The following is a 22,404-nucleotide window of genomic DNA, read 5'->3' as shown; positions in this document are numbered from 1 at the left end:
GGGTCACCATTGACCAGAAACTTAACTGGACTAGCCACATAAATACTGTGGCTACAAGAGCAGGTCAGAGGCTGGGTATTCTGTGGCTAGTGACTCATCTCCTGACTCCCCAAAGCCTTTCCACCATCTACAAGGCACAAGTCAGGAGTGCGATGGAATACTCTCCACTCGCCTGGGTGAGTGCAGCTCCAACAACACTCAAGAAGCTCGACACCATCCAGGACAAAGCAGCCCGCGTGATTGGCACCCCATCCACCACCCTAAATATTCACTCCCTTCACCACCAGTGCACCGTGGCTGCAGTGTGTACCATCCACAGGATGCACTGCAGCAACTCGTCAAGGTTTCTTCAACTGCACCTCCCAAACCTGCGACCTCTACCACCTAGAAGGACAAGGGCAGCAGGCACATGGGAACAACACCACCTGCATGTTCCCCTCCAAGTCACACACCATCCCGACTTGGAAATATGTCACCATTCCTTCATCGTCGCTGGGTCAAAATCCTGGAACTCCCTACCTAACAGCACAGTGGGAGAACCTTCACCACACGGACTGCAGTGGTTCAAGAAAGCTGCTCACCACCACCTTCTCAAGGGCAATTAGGGATGGGCAATAAATGCTGGCCTTGCCAGCGACGCCCACATCCCATGAACAAATTTAAAAAAAGTAGACTATGTGTGGAGGCGGAACATGTGGGTATGGTTCTTAATGAATACTTTGCATCTGTCTTCACAAAGTAGAGGGATAATACAGGAATTGAAGTTAAGGAGGAGGAGTGTGAAATATTGGATGGGATAAACATAGTGAGAGAGGAAGTATTAAGGGGATTAGCATCTTTGAAAGTAGATAAATCACCAGGGCCGGATGAAATGTATCCCAGGCTGTTAAAGGAAGCAAGGGAGGAAATAGTGGAGGCTTTAACAATCATTTTCCAAACTTCACTGGATACAGGTGTAGTGCCGGAGGATTTGAGGACGGCTACGTTGTACCGTTGTTTAAAAAGGCAGCAAAGGATAGACCGAGTAATTACAGCCCCGTCAGCCTAACCTCGGTGGTGGGCAAATTATTGGAATCAATTCTGAGGGACAGGATAAACTGTCACTTAGAAAGGCACGGACTAATCAAGGACAGTAAGCATGGATTTGTTAAGGGGAGGTCGTGTCTGACTAACTTGATTGAATTTTTCGAGGAGGTGACCAGGAGGATCGATGATGGTAGCGCAATTGATGTAGTCTACATGGATTTTAGCAAGGCTTTTGACAAGGTCCCACATGGCAGATTGATCAAAAAAGTAAAGGTCCATGGGATCCACGGGACTGTGGCAAATTGGATAAAAAATTGTCTCAGTGGCAGGAAGCAAAGGATAAATGTCGACGGGTGTTTTTGCGACCGGAAGGCTGTTTCCAGTGAGGTGCTGCAGAGCTTGGTACTAGGTCTTTTGCATTTTGTGATATACATTAACGATTTGGACTTAAACATAGGGGGCATGGTTAAGAAATTTGCGGATGACACAAAGACAGGCCGTGTGGTTGATAGTGAGGAGGAAAGCTGTAGACTGCAGGAAGATATCAATGGACTGGTCAGATGGGCAGAAAAGTGGCAAATGGTGTTCAATCCGCAGAAGTGTCAGGTAATGCATTTGGGGAGAGCAAACAAGGCAAGGGAATACACAATAAATGGGAGGATACTGAGAGGTGTAGAGGAAGTGAGGGACCTTGAAGTGCATGTCCACAGATCCCTGAAGGTAGCAGGACAGGTGGTTAAAAAGGCATATGGAATGCTTTCATTTATTGGCCGCGGCATAAAATATAAATTGTAAACAATTTTACAACACCAAGTTATAGTTCAGCAATTTTATTTTAAATTCACAAGCTTTCGGAGGCTTCCTCCTTCCTCAGGTGAACGAAATGAAATCCTCGAAATGAAATCGCATTTATAATTCACAGAACAATGCTTGGTGAGTACAGACAGTTTTTTCAACTGCCCGTTGCCAAGGCAATCAGTGTGCAGACAGACAGGTGTTACCTGCAAGGTCTCAGAATATACAAATCACCAAAAAAAAACAACAAACAAAAAAAAAACAGAGATAGAGAGGTAGAAACATAGAAAAGACAGCAACTGACCCGTTATATTAAAAACAGATAACATTTGTTCGCTGGTGGGGTAACGTGTAGCGTGACATGAACCCAAGATCCCGGTTGAGGCCGTCCTCATGGGTGCGGAACTTGGCTATCAATTTCTGCTCGACGATTTTGCGTTGTCATGTATCTCGAAGGCCGCCTTGGAGTACGCTTACCCGAAGGTCGGTGGATGAATGTCCATGACTGCTGAAGTGTTCCCCGACTGGGAGGGAACCCTCCTGTTTGGTGATTGTTGTGCGGTGTCCGTTCATCCGTTGTCGCAGCGTCTGCATGGTCTCGCCAATGTACCATGCTCTGGGGCATCCTTTCCTGCAACGTATGAGGTAGACAACGTTGGCCGAGTCACAGGAGTATGAACCATGCACCTGGTGGGTGGTATCCTCTCGTGTGATGGTGGTATCTGTGTCGATGATCTGGCATGTCTTGCAGAGGTTACCGTGGCAGGGTTGTGTGGTGTCATGGACGCTGTTCTCTTGAAAGCTAGGTAATTTGCTGCGAACGATGGTCTGTTTGAGGTTGGGTGGCTGTTTAAAGGCGAGTAGTGGAGGTGTGGGGATGGCCATAGCGAGGTGTTCGTCGTCATTGATCACATGTTGAAGGCTGCGGAGAACATGGCGTAGTTTCTCCGCTCCGGTCGACCCCAGCTTCTGTCTGTAGTGTCACGACAGACTTCTGTCGCGACACTACAGACTTCCTACAAAAACTCAGTACCCACGGACCAGTTGAACCAGGAACACTTCTCACCACGATGGACGTCTCGGCACTCTACACCAGTATCCCCCACGATGACGGCATCGCTGCGACAGCATCAATACTCAACACCAACAACAGCCAATCTCCGGACGCCATCCTACAACTCATCCGCTTCATCCTGGATCACAATGTCTTCACCTTCGATAACCAGTTCTTTACCCAAACACACGGAACAGCCATGGGGACCAAATTCGCACCCCAATACGCCAACATTTTCATGCACAAGTTCGAGCAGGACTTCTTCACTGCACAAGACCTCCAACCAACACTATACACCAGATACATCGACGACATTTTCTTTCTATGGACCCACGGCAAGGAATCACTAAAGAGACTACACGATAACATCAACAAGTTCCATCCCACCATCAAGCTCACCATGGACTACTCCTCAGAATCAGTTTCTTTCTTGGACACACGAATCTCCATCAAAGACGGGCACCTCAGCACCTCACTCTACCGCAAGCCCACAGACAACCTCACGATGCTCCACTTTTCCAGCTTCCACCCTAACCACGTCAAAGAGGCCATAACCTATGGACAGGCCCTGCGAATACACAGGGTCTGCTCAGACGAGGAGGAACGCGATGGACACCTACAGACGCTGAAAGACGCCCTAGTAAGAACGGGAAATGACGCTCGACTCATCGATCGACAGTTCCGACGGGCCACAGCAAAAAATCGCATAGACCTCCTCAGGAAACTAACACGGGACGCAACCAGCAGAGTACCCTTCGTCGTCCAGTACTTCCCCGGAGCGGAGAAACTACGCCATGTTCTCCGCAGCCTTCAACATGTCATCAATGACGACGAACACCTCGCTATGGCCATCCCCACACCTCCACTACTCGCCTTTAAACAGCCACCCAACCTCAAACAGACCATCGTTCGCAGCAAATTACCTAGCTTTCAAGAGAACAGCGTCCACGACACCACACAACCCTGCCACGGTAACCTCTGCAAGACATGCCAGATCATCGACACAGATACCACCATCACACGAGAGGACACCACCCACCAGGTGCATGGTTCATACTCCTGTGACTCGGCCAACGTTGTCTACCTCATACGTTGCAGGAAAGGATGCCCCAGAGCATGGTACATTGGCGAGACCATGCAGACGCTGCGACAACGGATGAACGGACACCGCGCAACAATCACCAAACAGGAGGGTTCCCTCCCAGTCGGGGAACACTTCAGCATCATGGACATTCATCCACCGACCTTCGGGTAAGCGTACTCCAAGGCGGCCTTCGAGACACACGACAACGCAAAATCGTCGAGCAGAAATTGATAGCCAAGTTCCGCACCCATGAGGACGGCCTCAACCGGGATCTTGGGTTCATGTCACGCTACACGTTACCCCACCAGCGAACAAATGTTATCTGTTTTTAATATAACGGGTCAGTTGCTGTCTTTTCTATGTTTCTACCTCTCTATCTCTTTTTTTTTTGTTTGTTGTTTTTTTTTGGTGATTTGTATATTCTGAGACCTTGCAGGTCACACCTGTCTGTCTGCACACTGATTGCCTTGGCAACGGGCAGTTGAAAAAACTGTCTGTAATCACCAAGCATTGTTCTGTGAATTATAAATGCGATTTCATTTCGAGGATTTCATTTCGTTCACCTGAGGAAGGAGGAAGCCTCCGAAAGCTTGTGAATTTAAAATAAAATTGCTGGACTATAACTTGGTGTTGTAAAATTGTTTACAATTGTCAACCCCAGTCCATCACCGGCATCTCCACATCATAAAATATAAAAGCAGGGATGTTATGCTGGAACTGTATAAAACACTAGTTGGGCCACAGCTTGAGTACTGCGCACAGTTCTGGTCACCACATTACAGGAAGGATGTAATTGCACTAGAGAGGGTGCAGAGGAGATTTACGAGGATGTTGTCAGGACTGGAGAATTTTAGCTATGATGACAGATTGGATAGGCTGGGGTTGTTTTCCTTCGGACAGTGGAGGCTGAGGGGTGATTTGATTGAGGTGTACAAAATTATGAAGGGCCTAGATAGAGTGGATAGGAAGGACCTATTTCCCTTAGCGGAGGGGTCAATAACCGGGGGCATAGATTTAAAGTGATTGGTAGAAGGATTATTGCGGAAATGAGGAAAAAAAATTTTCACCCAGAGGGTGGTGGGGGTCTAGACCTCACTGCCTGAGAGGGTGGTAGAGGCAGACACCCTCAACTCATTTAAAAAATACGTGGATGTGCACATGAAAAGCCGTGACCTGCAGGGCTACGGACCAAAGGTGGGAAAGTGGGATTAGGCTGGGTGGCTCGTTTCTCTGCCGGCATGGACACGATGGGCCAAATGGCCTCCTTCTGTGCTGTAAATTTTCTATGATTCTATGTCACACATCATTCTGATTTGGACATATATTGCAGTTCTTTCATCGTTGCTGGGTCAAAGTCCTCGGGGTTCCCTACCTAACATCAGTATGGGAGCACCATCACCACAGGACTGCAGTGGTTTTAAGGAGAAGCCCAACCACCACCTTATCAGAGCAACTAGGAATGAGTAATGTATGTAGTCTTGCCGACATTGCCCACATCCTGAGATCAAATAAAATAAAATAAATATAAATGCTTGTTATTGTCGTTGTACAACGTCAACTCAGGTTTTCTTGTGGAACTGCTCTAAATGGAACTTAGATGAGAGAGAGACAAGGAATAATACTACATCCTAAATCTATATTCTGCCTCAAAAACTGCACTATTTACATGGTGTGACCAATGATAATTTACAGTAAACTTTATTTACATAGGGAACCTTGCCTTGTGTGTAAATTGTAAGAATTTTAAATACAGATTTATTCTGGCGCTACCCCATGTCACTGTTTAAAGAAGAACAGGGGAATTACCTGGTATCCTGGTCAACATTTATCCCTCAACCAACAGTTTGGAATGTATCGACAGGGTCCAGGTTAGGCGCGGCCCGTGGGGGCGATCGCTCCGACTGTCTGCTTCTCTTCCGTGGAATTCTCCGCGCTCGGGTGGCCCTGGAGAAGGAGCACGTGGTGTCTGCCGGTACGCTTGAGGCTTTCCGCGACCGGTGGGCACCGCAGGGGCTGGAGTGCATCCTGGACTGATATAATAAAATTATAATTTGACATTTATTTTGTTTTTTTTGATTTACCGCACATAAACATACCCAAACCAAAAAAGAGAAAAAAAGAAAACAGTTTGGAGTGAAATCTGCATGACTGCAAATGTTTAGTTTTCTCATTGCCTTCCATTGCTTTTTGATTGTTGGAGGTCTGCATGACTGAGCTAGGTTACGAGCACTAACAATGTGTACCAGAAATGTAAGTCAGACAGAAAATTACATTTAAGGTTCAAGAAGAAAGCATAATTTTTGATAGTTTATCATAGCATTTGCTTTGTACAAGTATAACTTTTGGTACTTCAAATTTTCCCAAAAGGTTGACAGAAAAAAAAACAAGGAGAAAAGTATTAAAAGCAATAGAAAATTTAGAGTCAGTTTGATTGTAAAAAATATCAAGAAGGATGATGATGTAAAAATGAAATTGTAATAAAAAGCAAGATAATATATTAATAAAAAGGGTGAATAAAGAAAGATGGAGTGTAGTCTACAAAATGAACAACTTTGGAACAATAGGGGCCCGATATTACCATGGCGGCAGGTTCGCGGCGGTGGGGGCGATTGGGCGCGTGGGTAACGCGCCCGGTGAAATCAGTCTGCCCTGCGTGCAATCACAGGCTAATTGGAGCCACTTACCTCTTGTTCTGGGTTCCCCGCTGCTGAGCTGCGCGGCGGGCGGACTGCGCATGCGCAGTAAGGCCTGTCAGCTGGAGGAGCTCTATTTAAAGGGGCAGTCCTCCACTGACTGATGCTGCAAGAAATAGGAAAAATTACAGCATGGAGCAGCCCAGGGGGAAGGCTGCTTCCAGGTTTAATGATGCCTCACTCCAGGTATCATTGGATAGGGTGAGGAGGAGGGGGAGGACAGAGATCTTCCCCCCCGGCGGGTGGGAGGAAGCGGCCTGCCTCTGCCACCAAGAAGGTCTGGCTCGAGGTGGCAGAGGAGGTCACCTGCAACTGCACAAGGGTGTTTGAGGGTTTGTCATGGTTTTTACGTATATTTAATTTCTGAGCAACTCACATTACATATATTGGCACCACTACTGTCACGTCTTTGCGAATCTTGTCTGGTTTGTGCAATACTGCCCTTTCCTGAGGATCACAATGAAGACCCACAACTGATGCCACCCATTGTGTCACTGAAGAGTGGGTGTAGGTGTATTTGCAGGGCTCTTTTGTGCAGACGACTGAGAGACGTCGGCGATGTTCCCGGTGGCACCCTGGAAGGATGCGGAGGAGAAGTTGTTGAGGGCAGTGGTGACTTTGACAGCGACAGGTAAGAAGATGGTGCTCGGGCCAGCCGAGAGCAGCTCGGCATGAAGGAGGCTGCAGATGTCGACGACTACATGTCGAGTGACTCTGAGCCTCCGTGTGCACTGCTGCTCAGAGAGGTCCAGGAAGCTGAGCCTCGGTCTATGGGCCCTGTGGCGAAGGTGGTGCCTTCTGTGACGCATCTCTCTCTGCGGTTGCCCTCCCTCCTGCTGTGCAGGTAGATGTATCACAGCACTGTGTTGTTGAGCTCCATGTGTCAGAGGTAGACAGCAAGGCTGGTGATGTTGTTCGCCCTCCGAGGAGGTCATGACTGCAGCTACGACGGCCCCCATCCGGAAGATGTACATCTGAGGGGATCCGCAAGGTAGGTACATGTGTCTGGACACCGGGGTAAGTGTGCAAGTTGGTGAATTTTATTGTTAGGAGGAGGGTGGTGGAGGCCAAACTTTGTCCAAAGTGACAGAGTGGCCTCCTGCAATGAGTGAGGGTCTCCCGCGCCCCCCCCATATCTGTCAAATGGACCTTTGCAGCTGCCACAGGCTGATGGCTGCAACACGTCCATTTGAACTGGGAGTGTTTCCCCCAGTACGGGAAACAGTCCCAGTTGTTTGTAAAATCCCAACCCTCCTAAAATATCACTTTAATCAGGTCTGTAAACGACCTGAAATACCAAAATAAATACCTTAAGTGGCACCCCGTCGGCTTTAATTGCCGGCGGGAGTCGCGCGCATGTCAGCGCGTCAGTGGGGAACCCGGAAATGGGGCAGGTTGGAGCCGGGCTCCCGCCCCGCCCCGGGAATCCCCGATTTTCGTAGCCCCCCTGCCAGGAACGCACCCGATCGCGGGTGCTAAAATAGAGCCCTAGGAGTCCGATCTGGAACACTGAACTTCCCACAAAGTTTTGGTTCACTGGAGAAGATTTGCAGAAATAACCAGTTTACAAGGACTGTTTTACTTGGAATAGGTTTGCTCCATTGGATTTTTATATTTAGGTTAATTGTGTATTGATCTGGAGTCAACTGTATTAATCTTTTAATCAAAGCACTTCAGAAAAATAATAAAAGGTGATTTACTTACATTTGGAAAGCCAGTTCAATAGTAGAGATTTCATTAAATCTCTGGTGCCATTAGAGGGATTTATATTGATTGTCAGTCTTGGTAGCCCACAAATACTACCAAACTAATATAGAGAGCACCACAAAAACTAACACTGTGGATGTATAGGATTGGAGAAATCTCAACACAACTCGACAAAATTTCATAAGAAAAAGGGGAACTTACTGGATAATAATTCCCTTTTAGGTGCTGGCAAAAGCCAACAAAGTATGAATGTCTCAACACTTCAAAAATGGTGGTGCCTATTCAGCGTACAGACAAACATTGGTAAATTGTCCCATGTGCGTAGCACCTTACATCTAATAGGTCTGGTGCTTCTAGATTCAAGCTATTTATGGATTTTTTTTCCAGACCTTAATTTGACTTGCTTGGAGCTTGCTGCTAGTAACGGTTGAAGTGAATTGTGGGTATTGTGAGCATGCACGGCTCATTATTAGTAATCAGAACTGCCCTGATAGGAGGAGGCAAATGTCGCCTCAACAGTAAATTTTGAAAAAGAAACCTGGAGTAATCTGAGTTACATGATATGTAACTGAGGCTTTGGTTTCATAAGTTGGGTAGAAACTGAGTTTCAGTAGCTCAACCATAGCATGAATTGCTGCAGTAGCTCAACATATCATTTAGCTAGCCTTTCCTTTGAAACATCTGTTTCATCACATTGCTGAATTTAACAAATGGAGAATACATTGCATACACAGATACACAGGTTATTTCAACACAACACAAAATTTGGAATAGTTTTAAACCAATTATGTAATGCAGGGTAAGATCAAGGACAAGAACTACGTTCGGTGAATATTTATTGGAAACTAGCTTCTACTTCTAAAAGTATCTGCCTCTGTATAGTTTAATCCTGCGGAATAGATAAAGAATCTTTTTATTGGAAAGGCAGATGTAAAAGGGTAGGATATGGAGAGACTTGGGTGCCGATTTTCAGATGGCGGAGCGGGTGCGTTGGGGCGGGGGGCTCCTAAAATTGTATAAATCCGGAGCGGGTTCTGAGCCCGGCTCCAAGCCACTGACTTTCGGGTTCCTCAGTGACGCGTTCGGGTACGCGCGCACCTGTCGCTGTCAAAGTTGCCACTGCCCTCAACTTCTTCGCCTCCGGATCATTCCAGGGTGCCACCAGGGACATCACCGGGGTCTATCAGTTGTCTGCACACAAGTGCATAAAGCAGGTCACTGATGGCTTGTTTCACAGGGCCTCGCACTACGTCAACTTCCTCATGGACGACCGTAGTCAGACGGAGAGGGCAGTGGGATTCCACCCTGTGGCTGGCTTCCCACGGGTGCAGGGTGTAATCAATTGCACCCATTTAGCAATATGAACACCTCCACATGAGCCAGGACCATTCATCAACAGTAAGGACTATCATTCCATCAACACTCAGCTCATCTGTGACCACCTCAAGAGATTCCTTGAGGTGTGCACCAGATGCCCTGGCAGCTGCCACGATTCCTTCATCCTCCAGGAGTCCAACATTCCACTCCTCTTCCACACACCGAACACCCGCAAGGGCTGGCTACTTGAGGACAAGGGATACCCTCTGCACACATGGCTCATGACATCTCTGAGGAACCTCACCACCAAGCAACAGCATCGATATGACGACAGCCACGTCGCTAATAAGTCGACAATTGAGCATGCTCTCGGGCTGCTCAAGATGCACTTTAGGTGCCTTGATCTTTCTGGGGGAGCGCTTCAAAACGCACCAGACAGAGTGGGACGCATTATAGTCGTGTGTTGTGCCCTGCACAGCATGGCACAACAGAGAGGGGTGCTGCTTGAGGAGACCCCATCCACATCTGCCACCCACATTGAGGAGGAGGAGGCAGACGAGGAGGAGGAGCAACCCATGGGCTGAACGGCGGCTCGTGAGGCCAGGGAGTCACTGATATGTGAACAGTTGTCCTAATATCAGACAGTGTGAAGAGCCCTCACCACCGGGACAGAGCAGCGGCCAGACAAGCCCCCACCCCGTCCCCTGCACAAAACAGTCCTGCAACTACATATACACCCACTGTCGAGTGACCCAATGAGTGGCATCAAGTGTGGGCGTTCATGGTGAACCTCATGAAAGGGCCTTATTACAGAAGCCAATCAAAAACGGTCAAGACGTGGCAGTAGTGGTGACAGTAATAATATTTAATGTGTGTTTAACAAAAAGTAAATAAAAAGAAAAAACATGACCAACCGTCAAACACCCTTGTACGCATTCTCTTTGTGCTTACAAAACCTTCGCTTTTCGCTTCCGACTATTTCTACGTGGTGCATCCCCTGTGGCTGCAACAGAGGTAGTGGCAGGTTGCTCTTGTTCTTGCCCTGACCAATTAGATGCTTTGGGCCTACGCCCTCTGGGTTTCGGTGCCCGTGATGTGGAAGACGGAATGTAGGAGAATGAGTAAGTGTACTCACTTTGGCTGACCTAGTTAGGTCATTGAAGCGCTTCCTGCACTGGATCCAGGTGTGGGGGATACTACTGCTGCTGGTGACCTCTGCCACCTCGAGCCAGGCCCTCTTGGTGGCAGAGGCAGGCCACTTCCTCCCATCCGCCGGGTAAAAGACATCCACCCTCCTCCTCACCCTGTCCAGTAGCACCTGGAGTGAAGCATCACTGAATCTAGGAGCAGCCTTTCCCTGGGCTGATCCATTGTGTTACTTGGGTGTTTGCTCCAGGAGCAGCCATTGGAGGACTGCCTCTTTAAATAGAGCTCCTCCAGCTGACAGCGTATGATGCGGGTGCGCAGTCCGCCCACTGTGCAGGTTCCCGACGGCAAACCTGGAAGCTACGTTAAGTGGCTCCAATTTATCTGCGATCGCGTGGGGAATGGACGGATTTTACTGGGCGGGTTACCCACGTGTCCAATCGTCGTCTTCCCCCCACCCCCGCTGCCACCCCGCCTCCCCGGTAATATCGGGGCCTTTGTATTTGCCCTGGTGAGATTGCTATGTTAAGCTCTGATGGACCATTTAAAATGTTTTACATAAAATAGTAACCTCAGATGGATATTTTCATTAGCATAATTGCTTTTGAATTTTTTTTCATGCAGATCTTCACTGTACAGTTGACCCTTGGAGATCAAACCTGGGAAGCAGAAGGAAGTAGTATTAAAAAGGCTCAACATGCTGCTGCAGCCAAAGCACTGAGTGAGACTACTCTCCCAAAACCATCCCCACGGCCGCCAAAAACAATTATGAATAATAATCCAGGTACTTGTACATTTCATGCTAATTATTTGAGTTTCACATTAGCATTTCCTAAATAAGGGTATAACAATCTAAATATATTTGTCTTTATGATGATAGAATACAATCTTTTAATCACAATTTGTGGTATGCAATTATATGGGGATATGTTTGACCACAGAGAAATGAAAATTGTGAATTATGGGGGCCATTGGATTTATTTTTTGATTCCTCTCCCAAGTGACTTCTGTGTGTGAACTGAGGATGGTGGCAAACTATTTGACTGTAAAGGGCATCACTACAGAGCTTGGTTCTGTTCTGGTCTACATTCTAGAAAGGATCACTTGGTATTTTAAAATTTTCTCTTCATTCCCCTGCCCCTCCTCAGCCTAGGGTTATTGAGGGTAATGCCACCTTCCCAACTACTGAGATTGGCCAACTACATACTAAAATTTGGGTCTTCTGGTCTGTATGACTTATTAACCACTATGTCATCAATAGAGGTCTGAAGCAGCAGAACTTAAAAGGAGAAGGAAAATCTAGAAGGGTACCTGTTAATCCAAGTATTGGTTCCATATTGGATGTTGACAAAATATGTATTTATCAAAATATTAAATGGCTTTTTAAAAAAAGCAATAAATCTTTAGTTTCAATGGAGACTGGTTTAGGAGTCAAACTAGAGCCATCCCTGGAAATCAACTGGGTACTCTGGTCTGAAATTGCAGTCTTCGTTGCTTTCAGTGAAGCCTTTCTAGAGTGCCTCCAGGATTTGAGCTCCCCATTGGCCCTCTGGGTTGAGGTACTATCTGTTGTAGCACTAAACTACACAGATCAGAATGTCCAGGTTTGATTTCTGGTCTGTGCTGAGGTAGCTGATCTCAGCCAGGTCAGCAGTTGAAATGATAAACTTGGCCTCAGCACCCTTAGGCTAAGGAGGAGAAAAAAAATCAAATGGGGTTCCTGCTTTTCATTTAATTCAGTGATTCCTGCTTGAATGTGTTTTTGGATATTAGTTAAGGGCAAGGTCAGACTAGTCTGTAATACTTTTTACGCTAAAAGCTTATGAATGCTCAATGACCTCTCAGGTGAGGCACCAGAGGGCCACTGACAACTGCGTAACTTAGCCCAGCAAGGCGTAAACCTCCCAGAGAGGAGGAGGTAAAGGGAATAAAACTGGAATTAAAAAAACATAATGTTTGAAAAAAAATCCAGGAATAGGGATGAATGCATTTAGTAAATTTCAGTTTCCTATTTAAGAGTTAACTTTTTTTTATTTTCCTCACCCCCCCCCCCCATTTATTTTTATAAATCAGATGAATGTCTTACTGAAAAAAGAACTACTTGTTTTTGATTCTTCTCAGTAGTTTTTTTTATTGTTTTGTGGTAAACTCCCAAATCCTGTCTTGTATCCTGTATGTTTGCTGCAGGTGGGAGGAGCAGATAACAAGGATATCCTGCCAGTAATGGAGCATTACTGCTCTTTCATGAGTGTAAAAGTCACAAGTCACATAACTCAAGTGCTGCAAGTATGAGAGCATTAGTGTGATATTGCTGATTATTCTCTAGTTATTTTTCAGGATGTAATTTAAATTCAATTCTGCTTTGTTTTGATGCACATTCTAGAATTATAAGGTTAACTAAGTGCTGGTTTTACCATATAGTTTCTCAATCTACTGTAGATGAAGTGTTACATTAAGAGATGACTAGTAGACCACTGAGATTTATAGAAGCAGTATACTGTGAGCATGGTGATAAGCTTGGATGATTTTGGAGTCTATTCTGCAGCTTTGCCATTTGAAAAGGGAACATATGCTAATGAAAAGTAACCTCCGGCTTCTTTTCTCCACTACCAAATATCTCCTTGAACTCCTCTCCCCTGCCTCCTCCACCTTCCACTCCAACAAGAAGTGCGAGGAACTCCTGGACTTTTTTGTCATTAAGGTTGAAACCACCTGTTCAGCTGCCCCTGTAGCTTCCCCCCATCTTCTCTTGCCCACCAAGCCAAACATCCCCCTGCCTTAGCCCTTAACCCTCATCTCTCTCGTTTCTCTCCCATCTCCCCTCATTCACTCTCCAAGATCATCTTATCCATGAAACCAACCTCCTGCTCTCTTGACCCCATTCCCACTAAACTGCTGATTTTTGTTCCTGGTACCCATACTAGCAGGCATTGCAAATGGTTCTGTTTCCTCAGGTACTGTCCCCCTCACTTTCAAAACTGCTGTCATCAACCCCATCCTCAAATAATCCACCCTCGACCCTTCTGTCCTTGTGAACTACTGCCGGATCCCCAACCTTTGATTTCCATCGTTCTTAAACGTGTTGTCACCTCCCAAATCCATGCCCATCTTTCTTGCAACTCCCTGTTTAAATCTCTCCACTCAGGTTTCCACGATAGTCCCCAGGCTGAAATGGGCCTTACCAAAGTCACAAAAGACATTCTTTGTGATTGTGACCGGGGTGCATTATGCCTCCTAATTCTTCTCAACATCTCTGCAGCCTTGAACACAGACGACCACACCATCCTCTTCCAACACCTCTCCATTGTTTCAGTCTTGCCTATTGGATGATAGTTAGAGCATCTCCAGCAATGGTTTGTGTTCCTGACCCTGCACTGTTATGTCCTGGAGACCCCCAAGGATCTGCCCTTGGCCTCTTCCTCTTCCTCATCTAATGTTGCCCCTTGACATGATCACTTGCAGATATTGGGTTAGTTTCCACATGTATGCTGACAACACCCAGCTATACCTCTTCCACAATTCTCTTCCCCTCCACCCCCCACTGCCCCTGTATTGTTAGGCTGCTGGTCTGACATCCAATCTTGGATGAGTTGCATGTTTCCTCCTATTAAATATTAGGAGGACTAAAATCGTAAACTCCATAGCCTTGCCACCAATTCCGTTCCCCTCCCCGCCACTGTCTGAAGTTGGATCAGATTGTTTGCAACCTTGGTGTTATATTCGACCTCATTACAAAAGACTGCCTGCTTACACCTGCAGTGGCCCCTGGTCCCCCAATGCTTCTAATTTAAAATTCTCATCTTAATGTTTAAATCTCTTCATGACCTCACCCCTCCCTGCCTTTCTAAACTTCAGCCCTACAACCCCTGTCCCCCAAGACTCTCTGTTTCTCTGACTCTGGCCTCTTGTGCATTCCCACCACCCTCCTCACCTCACTATTGGTGGCCGTGCCTTCAGCCACCTTGGCCACACACTCTGGAATTCCCTCTCTTAAACCCACCTCTTTGTCCAAGGTTTTGGTCACGCCTCTTTACTTGGCTCACCATCTATTTTTTGATTATGCCTCTGTGAAGCACTTTGGGACATTTTTCTACGTTAAAGGCATAATATAAATTCAAGTAGCTGTTGTTGAATTGTCCACTGATTCTAAAGTTGTGAGTCAGGGCACCTGATGTTTTTTTTCCTTTGAGTTAGGTCACAAATAGGATGAAATCAGGTGTGAGCAAATTCATAATTTTTCAAGTTTTAAAAAAAAGTTCATAATAAGAAATCTTCAGGTTTAATTGGGAAATAACAACAATTCAAAAATTAATGTACCCAATAAATCATTGAGCAGCAAACCTTTTTTTGCATACCGTGTGTTGACAAGGGAGGGGCTAGAGTCTTTATCTTATTATTTTATTTGGCTTTTAGACAACAATTTTAGAGATTCATCAGGTTTGACCCAAATTTTGCAATTTGTCCTTCAGGGAGTAATAATTGTGGTTAACTGGTTTAAACCTAAACATCAGAAGGCCAAGGAATCAAAAATCAACTAACCCTGAGGAAGATTGTATGCTTGAGATTGAGAACTCTTTGCCTGTGGTAACCTTAAAGGGGAATGTTGTAAGGAAAGTTCTTTCAGTTTAAAAGCTGGCCACTTGCTTCTCTAATCTTTCCAAAATTTTGTCTGCAAGCACTAATTATTTTTCAAATGGTTCTTTTTGTAAGAAGATTGACACTTATCAGTTGATGTCATTGGTGCATCTCATCTGGGAGCATCTTCACCCAGGGACAATAGAATTTGTCACTGTTTAAATTTGCAGTTGTCAATTAGGGTCTACAGTTTGCAGTGCAAACTGATGGTGACCAAGAACAATGTAACACAGAAAATAGTCAAGGCCAGTCTGCTCAGAGCTGCAAATCAGATTTATTTCTGCAGAATTTGGAAAATAAATTGAGCCTATAGAAGACATATGGGTAAGTATATTAAATTGAAAATACTGTCACCTGCTGTAACTTTCTATTTTAACCAGCTGTCAGTAATCTAAGTATCTCAACTAAATGAGCCAGTGCCATATCTCTATTCCATGAGATTTGCTATAATGAAAGATTTCTTCAACCAATTTTGTCATAACAATAAAGGTCCTTCAAAATAGATATAACTTTTGCTACAAAATATGCCATCGATATCATTAATCTTTCATATTGGCTAGTAATGCTGATGAATTATTAAATAGCTACAGTATTTGTCTTAGAGTGAATATTAAGAATTTTTTCACATATATATGTATCAATAGTAATTATCGATTTTAACCAAGTGTGTGAATAAAAAAATTATATTGTTCAGTCAAGTTTTTAGTGGCTATTGGAAAACATTTTTTTTGTGTGTTGCAGGTAGCATAACACCTACTGTAGAGCTGAATGGTCTTGCAATGAAGAGGGGAGAGCCTGCTATCTATAGACCATTAGAGCCAAAGCCAATGCCCAACTACAGAGCTAACTATAACTTTAAGGGCATGTACAATCAAAGGTTAGTCTGACAAGGTTTTTACTTATTGGTAAATTCATTGTTAATTGAAGTACTGATTTGTAATAAAATTATATTTTTATTCATTTGTTATAGGAATAAGTAGGATACAATTCATGCAAGATTTAGGGAATGTTACAAAGGTTCCTTCAAAATACATGATGTAGGTCTTGCCCCAATCTTTTGCCTCTCAACCACCAAAGAAAAACTTTTTTAGCTGTGGGTTTGTATCTGTGTGAGTATTGTGCTGCTCCAAAATTGCTTTTTTTTTAACATTTTCAATTTGGTGAGTGGTGGTGTCCCTTTTTTTTCAAGAATCTGCTGGGGAAAAAGTCCAACGAAAGGCAATTAGAAACATCTGAATTAAAATGTTGTTTGTTTAGGGTAGAAAAGTAAATTTTTGAAAGTCTTTTATGGAATGTTGAGGTTTCCACATTCACTGAAAACCATCATAACTTGATCGTTTAAATTACAGGACACGTTTAAAAAGAAAGTTGAGAGTTCATACCAGTTGCATGCACATACTGTTTGGTAAGGGAAATTCTTCTTGTAGCCACCAAAGCCAACATAGCCCACAGCATAATTTTTTCTGGCACCTATATCTGTTTGAATACATTGGGCCCGATTTTAGCACCCACTACCTGGTGCGTTCTCGGCGGGGGGGCCCCGAAAATCCCGAAATCCAGGTGCGGGACCGGATCGCGCCTCAATCCCGCCCACTTCCGGGTTCCCCGATGACGCGCCGGCGTGCGCACGCAGCCCCCGCTGGTGGGAATCCCGCAGGCAATTAAAGCCAGCGGGATGCCTCTTGAGAGTATTTACTTTGCTTGTTCAGGTCATTAACTGACCTGATTAAGGGACTGTGTGTGATTTTGGATAAACATGGGACTGTTTCACACACTGGGGGAAACACTCCCAGTTGAAATGGACGTGTTGCAGCTGTCAGCCTGTGGCAGCTGCAAAGGTCCATTTGACAGGTGTGGGGGGGGAGACCCTCAGCCATTGCAGGAGGCAGCTCTGTCACTTGGGACAAAGTTTGGCCTCCACCACCATCCTCCTGATGGTCGAAGTCACCAACCTGCACACTTACCCCGGGGTCCGGAGACATGTACCTACCTTGCGGACCCCCTCAGATGTACATCTTGCGGATGGGGGCCGCCGTAGCTGCAGTCATGACCTCCTCGGAGGGCGAGCAGCATCACCAGCCTCGCCATCCACGCCGTCCACCTCTGACACGTGGAGCTCCACAACAGAGCGCTGTGACACATCCACCTGTACAGCAGGAGGGAGGGCAACCGCAGAGAGAGATGCGTCGCAGAGGGCACTACCCTCGCCATAGGGTCTACAGACCGAGGCTCAGCTTCCTGGACCTCTCTGAGCAGCAGTGCATACGGAGGCTCAGAGTCACTCGACATGTAGTCGTGGACATCTGCAGCCTCCTTCATGCCGAGCTGCTCTCGGCTGGCCCGAGCACCATCTTCTTACCTATCGCTGTCAAAGTCACCACTGCCCTCAACAACTTCTCCTCCGCATCTGTCCAGGGTGCCATCGGGGACATCACCGACGTCTCTCAATCGTCTGCACAAAAGAGCCCTGCAAATACACCTACACTCGCTCTGCAGTGACACAATGGGAGGCATTAGTTGTGGGTCTTCATTGTGATCCTCAGGAAATGGCATTATTGCACAAACCAGACTAGATTCGCAAAGACGTGGCAGTAGTGGTGACGATATAATATGTTATGAGAGTTGATCAGAAATTAAATATAGGTAAACACCATGACAAACCCTCAAACACCCTTGTGCATCCCCTTCATGCTCACGACATGTTTGCCTTACGCTTCCTACTGCACATATGTGATGCATGCCCTGTGGCTGCAGCACAGGTAGTGGCAGGTTGAGTGAGGCTGACCGTGAAAGAGATGCATGAGAGGGTGAGTATGAGATAGAGCCATGAGATTGTATGAGGATTGGGTTGAGTGGTAGTGGCGGGATGAGTACTGGCGAGGTGAGTAAGTGCAGGTAAGATGAGGATGAGGTTTGAGTGGGTATGAGGGGTGATGTGACAGAGTTGTGTTGACAGTGCTGAAGGAGATGTGGGGTGGGGGCAGTGTTGTGGCAGACGGAGTGTAGGGGAAAGACTACGTGTTCTCACTGTGGCTGACCTACTGAGGTCATTGGAGTACCTCCTGCACTGTATGCAGGTGGGCGAGATGTTGGTGGTGCTGGTGACCTCCTCTGCCACCTCGAGCCAGGCCTTCTTGGTGGCAGAGGCAGGCCGCTTCCTCCCGCCCGCAGGGTGGACGATCTCTGTCCTTCCCCTCCTCCTCACCCCATCTAATGATACCTGGGGTGAGGCATCATTAAACTGGGAGCAGCCTTCCCCCTGGGCTGCTCCATGCTGTAATTTTTGCTGTTTGTGGCAGCATCTGTCAGTGGAGGACTGCCCCTTTAAATAGAGCGCCTCCAGCTGACAGATCTTACTGCGCATGCGCAGCCCGCCCGACGCGCAGATCAGCAGCGGGGAACCCGGAGGAGCAGGTAAGTGAATCCAATTAGTGTGTTGCCTGCTACGATCGCGCGGGCAACCCACTAATTTCAACGCGCCCGCTGGTCCACCCGACGAGAACCCGCACCCCTGGTAAAATCCGGGCCCATTGTCTCATCCTGTCACATGGTTTCACCTTTCTGTGTCCTCTATAGTATTCCCTAGTATTTATTTCCTCAGTTCTGTGTACAGCCATTGACATCTATCCTGTGCTGCCACATAGGTGAGAACTTTATAACTGTCATTACAGTGGTGTCACTTCTTCTTGCTGTAAGGTTTAGTTCATAAACTTTATTTAATAACTTTCTTTCAACATAAAGTCAAATCTGCATTAGCTCCAAAATCTGTAAGAAGGATTTTCTTGTAATGAATATTCACAACTGATTGTTTCCTCACGGATTATGACTCTTCCAAACTGTAAATTATGGTATGGATTCCAAGAACAGTCCAAGACAAAGTGAATCAATATGCTGCAGTAGCTTATTAAGGTAAGCTTCTGTAGCATCTGCCTGTTCTACCAGTTATGTGAAATCACAGCCCACCTACCCCCTCTTCCCCGCCCCCCCCGACTCCCCAGTAAAATACCTTTTTGCCACGATTAATAAACTATTTAAGTGCAAATTATCAATGTGCAGTCTGTGAAAATAAGACAGATCGATGACTTTTTGGGCCAGAATAGAAGACTTCGCTCTAAGGGTTCAAATGATTTAGACAGCCATTTAGCAAGTACCAGAAAATTGAACCTCAACTCTACCTCCACTTCCTCTGTGGCTTCCACCCCTTAAATTACACGCTAATAAGATCTGATCTCATCAAATGCTTTGGTGAACCACAGGATCTTTTCCGACATTCTAGGGAAGTAATTTTTCTTGGGTTTGTGCAAAACAGAGAGCTCTTGGCTACCTGCTGCTTTTGCAAGCTGCCGAAAAGTACCTCTGAGCCAGGAAAACTCAAGGTTTTACTCTTGTTACTTTGGAGACTGAAAGAACATAGGTGGATTTCATCCTAGACTAAACCTGAGGATCCTGAATTTGTTTCTAATGAAGCATGGCATGAAGGTTGTAATACTAATACAGATCAGTTTAGGCACTGCACATCAGTAGCCCCGCACTTCATGGATGCCTATGTTCCTCTCAGGATCTAAGAATCTGGAGGTCCAAATTGGTTGGAACTAAAATATGGCTTCATGTTCGCCCAGGTCTTGTTTATTGTAGCAATATTTCTTGGACTGAGATATTTACACATGCCCTTCCAGGAAACAGCATGGACTGTGCCTTTGAGAGAGGTTGGCCTTTATCATAAATTGAGAAAAAATTTAGTTGCAAATAGTACAAAACCTGTCTTTATGGGAACATTATTCCTGACTACATGAAATAAAGGGGCAATTTTGCAAGGCTTCACTCCAGGAGTGAAACCTTGCTAGGGGCGAACATGGGTCAGAAATTTGGGGCTACAGTTATCTCCAGTATCACACCTTGCATGCTGGCAAGGCTCTGCGCCAGGAGTAAAGACTCGCAAAATGAACTTTATGGTTTCACCATCAGTACAGTGCTTCAATTTGAATACAGATTACGAGGCAGTATCTAAGCTCAATATTTCTTGTGAAATCTGGATCTGATGATGACAGCAGCTATATTTGAAATGCCTGGTACAAAACTTTACATGCAAAACATTGCTCATAAAATCCACTTACTTAATGATCACCTTAACACTTGCTCAAGAAGTCAAGATTAATCAAGGGGCAGTTGATACTTGAAGATGCTGGTCGTGAGCAAAAGGAATGCAGATTGTCATTGCAGTTTGCTCCTATTTCTTTTTTATTGGGAAGTCCTGCATCCTTTGAGCTATACTTGTTAAAGACAATGGGCCCAGGCAGTGCAAAGTGATCTATCTAGCTACATGAACAAATTTGAAATTCAAACAACCTGGCTAGCCTGTTCTTCAAGAATGCCTCTGCAACAAATCAATACAGCCTGGATGGACAACTTCACAGCTGTAAGGCACATAAATGAGGAAAGAATTGCTCTTCCTTTCTGATGAATGCCTTTTATGGTGCACAATTTTGCAGAGCATATATTTAGGGGCCCATGCTATGAATGGAATCTCCACCGAGGTGGTTGAGGATGTTTTCGACAGACAGGATGATCCAGATATGGATGTCATGGAGACCTACCAGATGAGGTTTTCCAGATTCTGAGAGAAATTAAAACAACCGAGCAGTAGCTATTGAAAATTAGTTGATTCTCCGGATCACAAAGTTCTCTGTGCTTTCCTTCTGTCTCCTTGCATCTTCACACCCTTCCTTAAAAAACCCAGCCTCGACCCTTCTGTCCCTGCAGACTACTATCCCATCTCCAATCTCCCTTTCTTCTCAAGCTTTGCATGTGTTGTCGTCTCCCAAATCCATGCCCATCTTTCCTGCAACTTTCTGTTTGAATCTCTCCATCAGGTTTCCACCTCAGCCACAGAATTGAAATGGCCCTAACAGAAGTCTCAAATAACATCCTCTGTGATTGACCGTGATGCGTTATCCCTCTTTGTCATCCTTGACTTCTCTGCAGCTTTTGACGGTCGACCACACCATTCGTCTCCAACTGCTGTCCTCCTTTGTCCAGCTTAGTGGGACTGCCCACTCTTACCTAACCAGTTGTAGCCAGAAATGTTAATGAAAGCTTTATTTATTCACTACTATATATTGCTAGGGTTTTCATGCCTACTAATTAATTAAACAATAAAAGCAGTAAATAAAATGGATTTTAATTTTCTTGGAAAAGTAATATGAAGAGGGAAATTGCACAAGAAAACAGAAGGAAGAGGATTATTGTTATGATTTTGTTCTTTGCTTTTGTATCTTAATTCTTTAAGTAATATCAGAAGAAAATCTCATAGGGTTTTTCTTTATTGTGGGAGAGTATTGTAACAATTGGGAGTGGTATGGAGGAACAATAGTCTCCTGTGTGCAGAGCGTACTATCTTAAAAGAGATGCATGATTTTATGCTGAAGAACAATCTCTTTAAATATGACGGCTGGATTAATCAGGGAGTGTTGAAACACTTAAAGCAAAATACTGCAGATGCTGGAAATCTGAAGTAAAAACAGAAAATACTGGAAACACTCAGCAGGTTAGGCAGCATCTGTGGAGAGAAGAAGGTAGGATTAATGTTACAGCATTTCAGGGATCTGAAACGTTAACCCTACCTTCTTCTGTCCACAGATGCTACCTGCCCTGCTGAGTGTTTCCAGCATTTTCTGTTAGTATTGAAACACATACACGGCGAAGGCAAGACCTTACCGGTTGTCAGTTTTCTGATTGATACAGTCTTTTACACACCACAGTCCCACCCAGCTATCATAAGGCCCTGCTGGGATGGTTTTTCTTATTTTATGGTTATGGTGTCTTGAAGGAAATAATTTTTAAGATACTGATCAAAATATTCAGGAGGTCACATGGGGCAGTCCTGATGACAGGACAACATTTAAAAAAATTCCTCAGCACCAGTCCAGATTTCCACTAGTATGTTTGAG

General features: G+C 45.4%; 1 protein-coding gene across 7 annotated transcripts in view; it reads left to right on the top strand.

Annotated features, from left to right (window-relative positions):
- stau2 (staufen double-stranded RNA binding protein 2) overlaps window positions 1–22,404 on the top strand; it is a 339,148-nt gene that overhangs the window by 84,012 nt on the left and 232,732 nt on the right. For all 7 annotated transcript variants that reach the window (XM_067980463.1, XM_067980462.1, XM_067980461.1 and 4 more), the window contains 2 exons: window positions 11,447–11,606; window positions 16,199–16,334. In XM_067980463.1, coding sequence (XP_067836564.1) covers window positions 11,447–11,606; window positions 16,199–16,334 — 296 coding nt within the window. The remainder of the gene's footprint in view (window positions 1–11,446; window positions 11,607–16,198; window positions 16,335–22,404) is intronic.

This window comes from Heptranchias perlo, chromosome 3 (genome assembly GCF_035084215.1).
Source record: "Heptranchias perlo isolate sHepPer1 chromosome 3, sHepPer1.hap1, whole genome shotgun sequence".
NCBI classification, from domain to species: domain Eukaryota; kingdom Metazoa; phylum Chordata; class Chondrichthyes; order Hexanchiformes; family Hexanchidae; genus Heptranchias; species Heptranchias perlo.
Note: the sequence above shows the minus strand (reverse complement) of the source record. Positions and strands in the feature narration are given on the sequence as shown.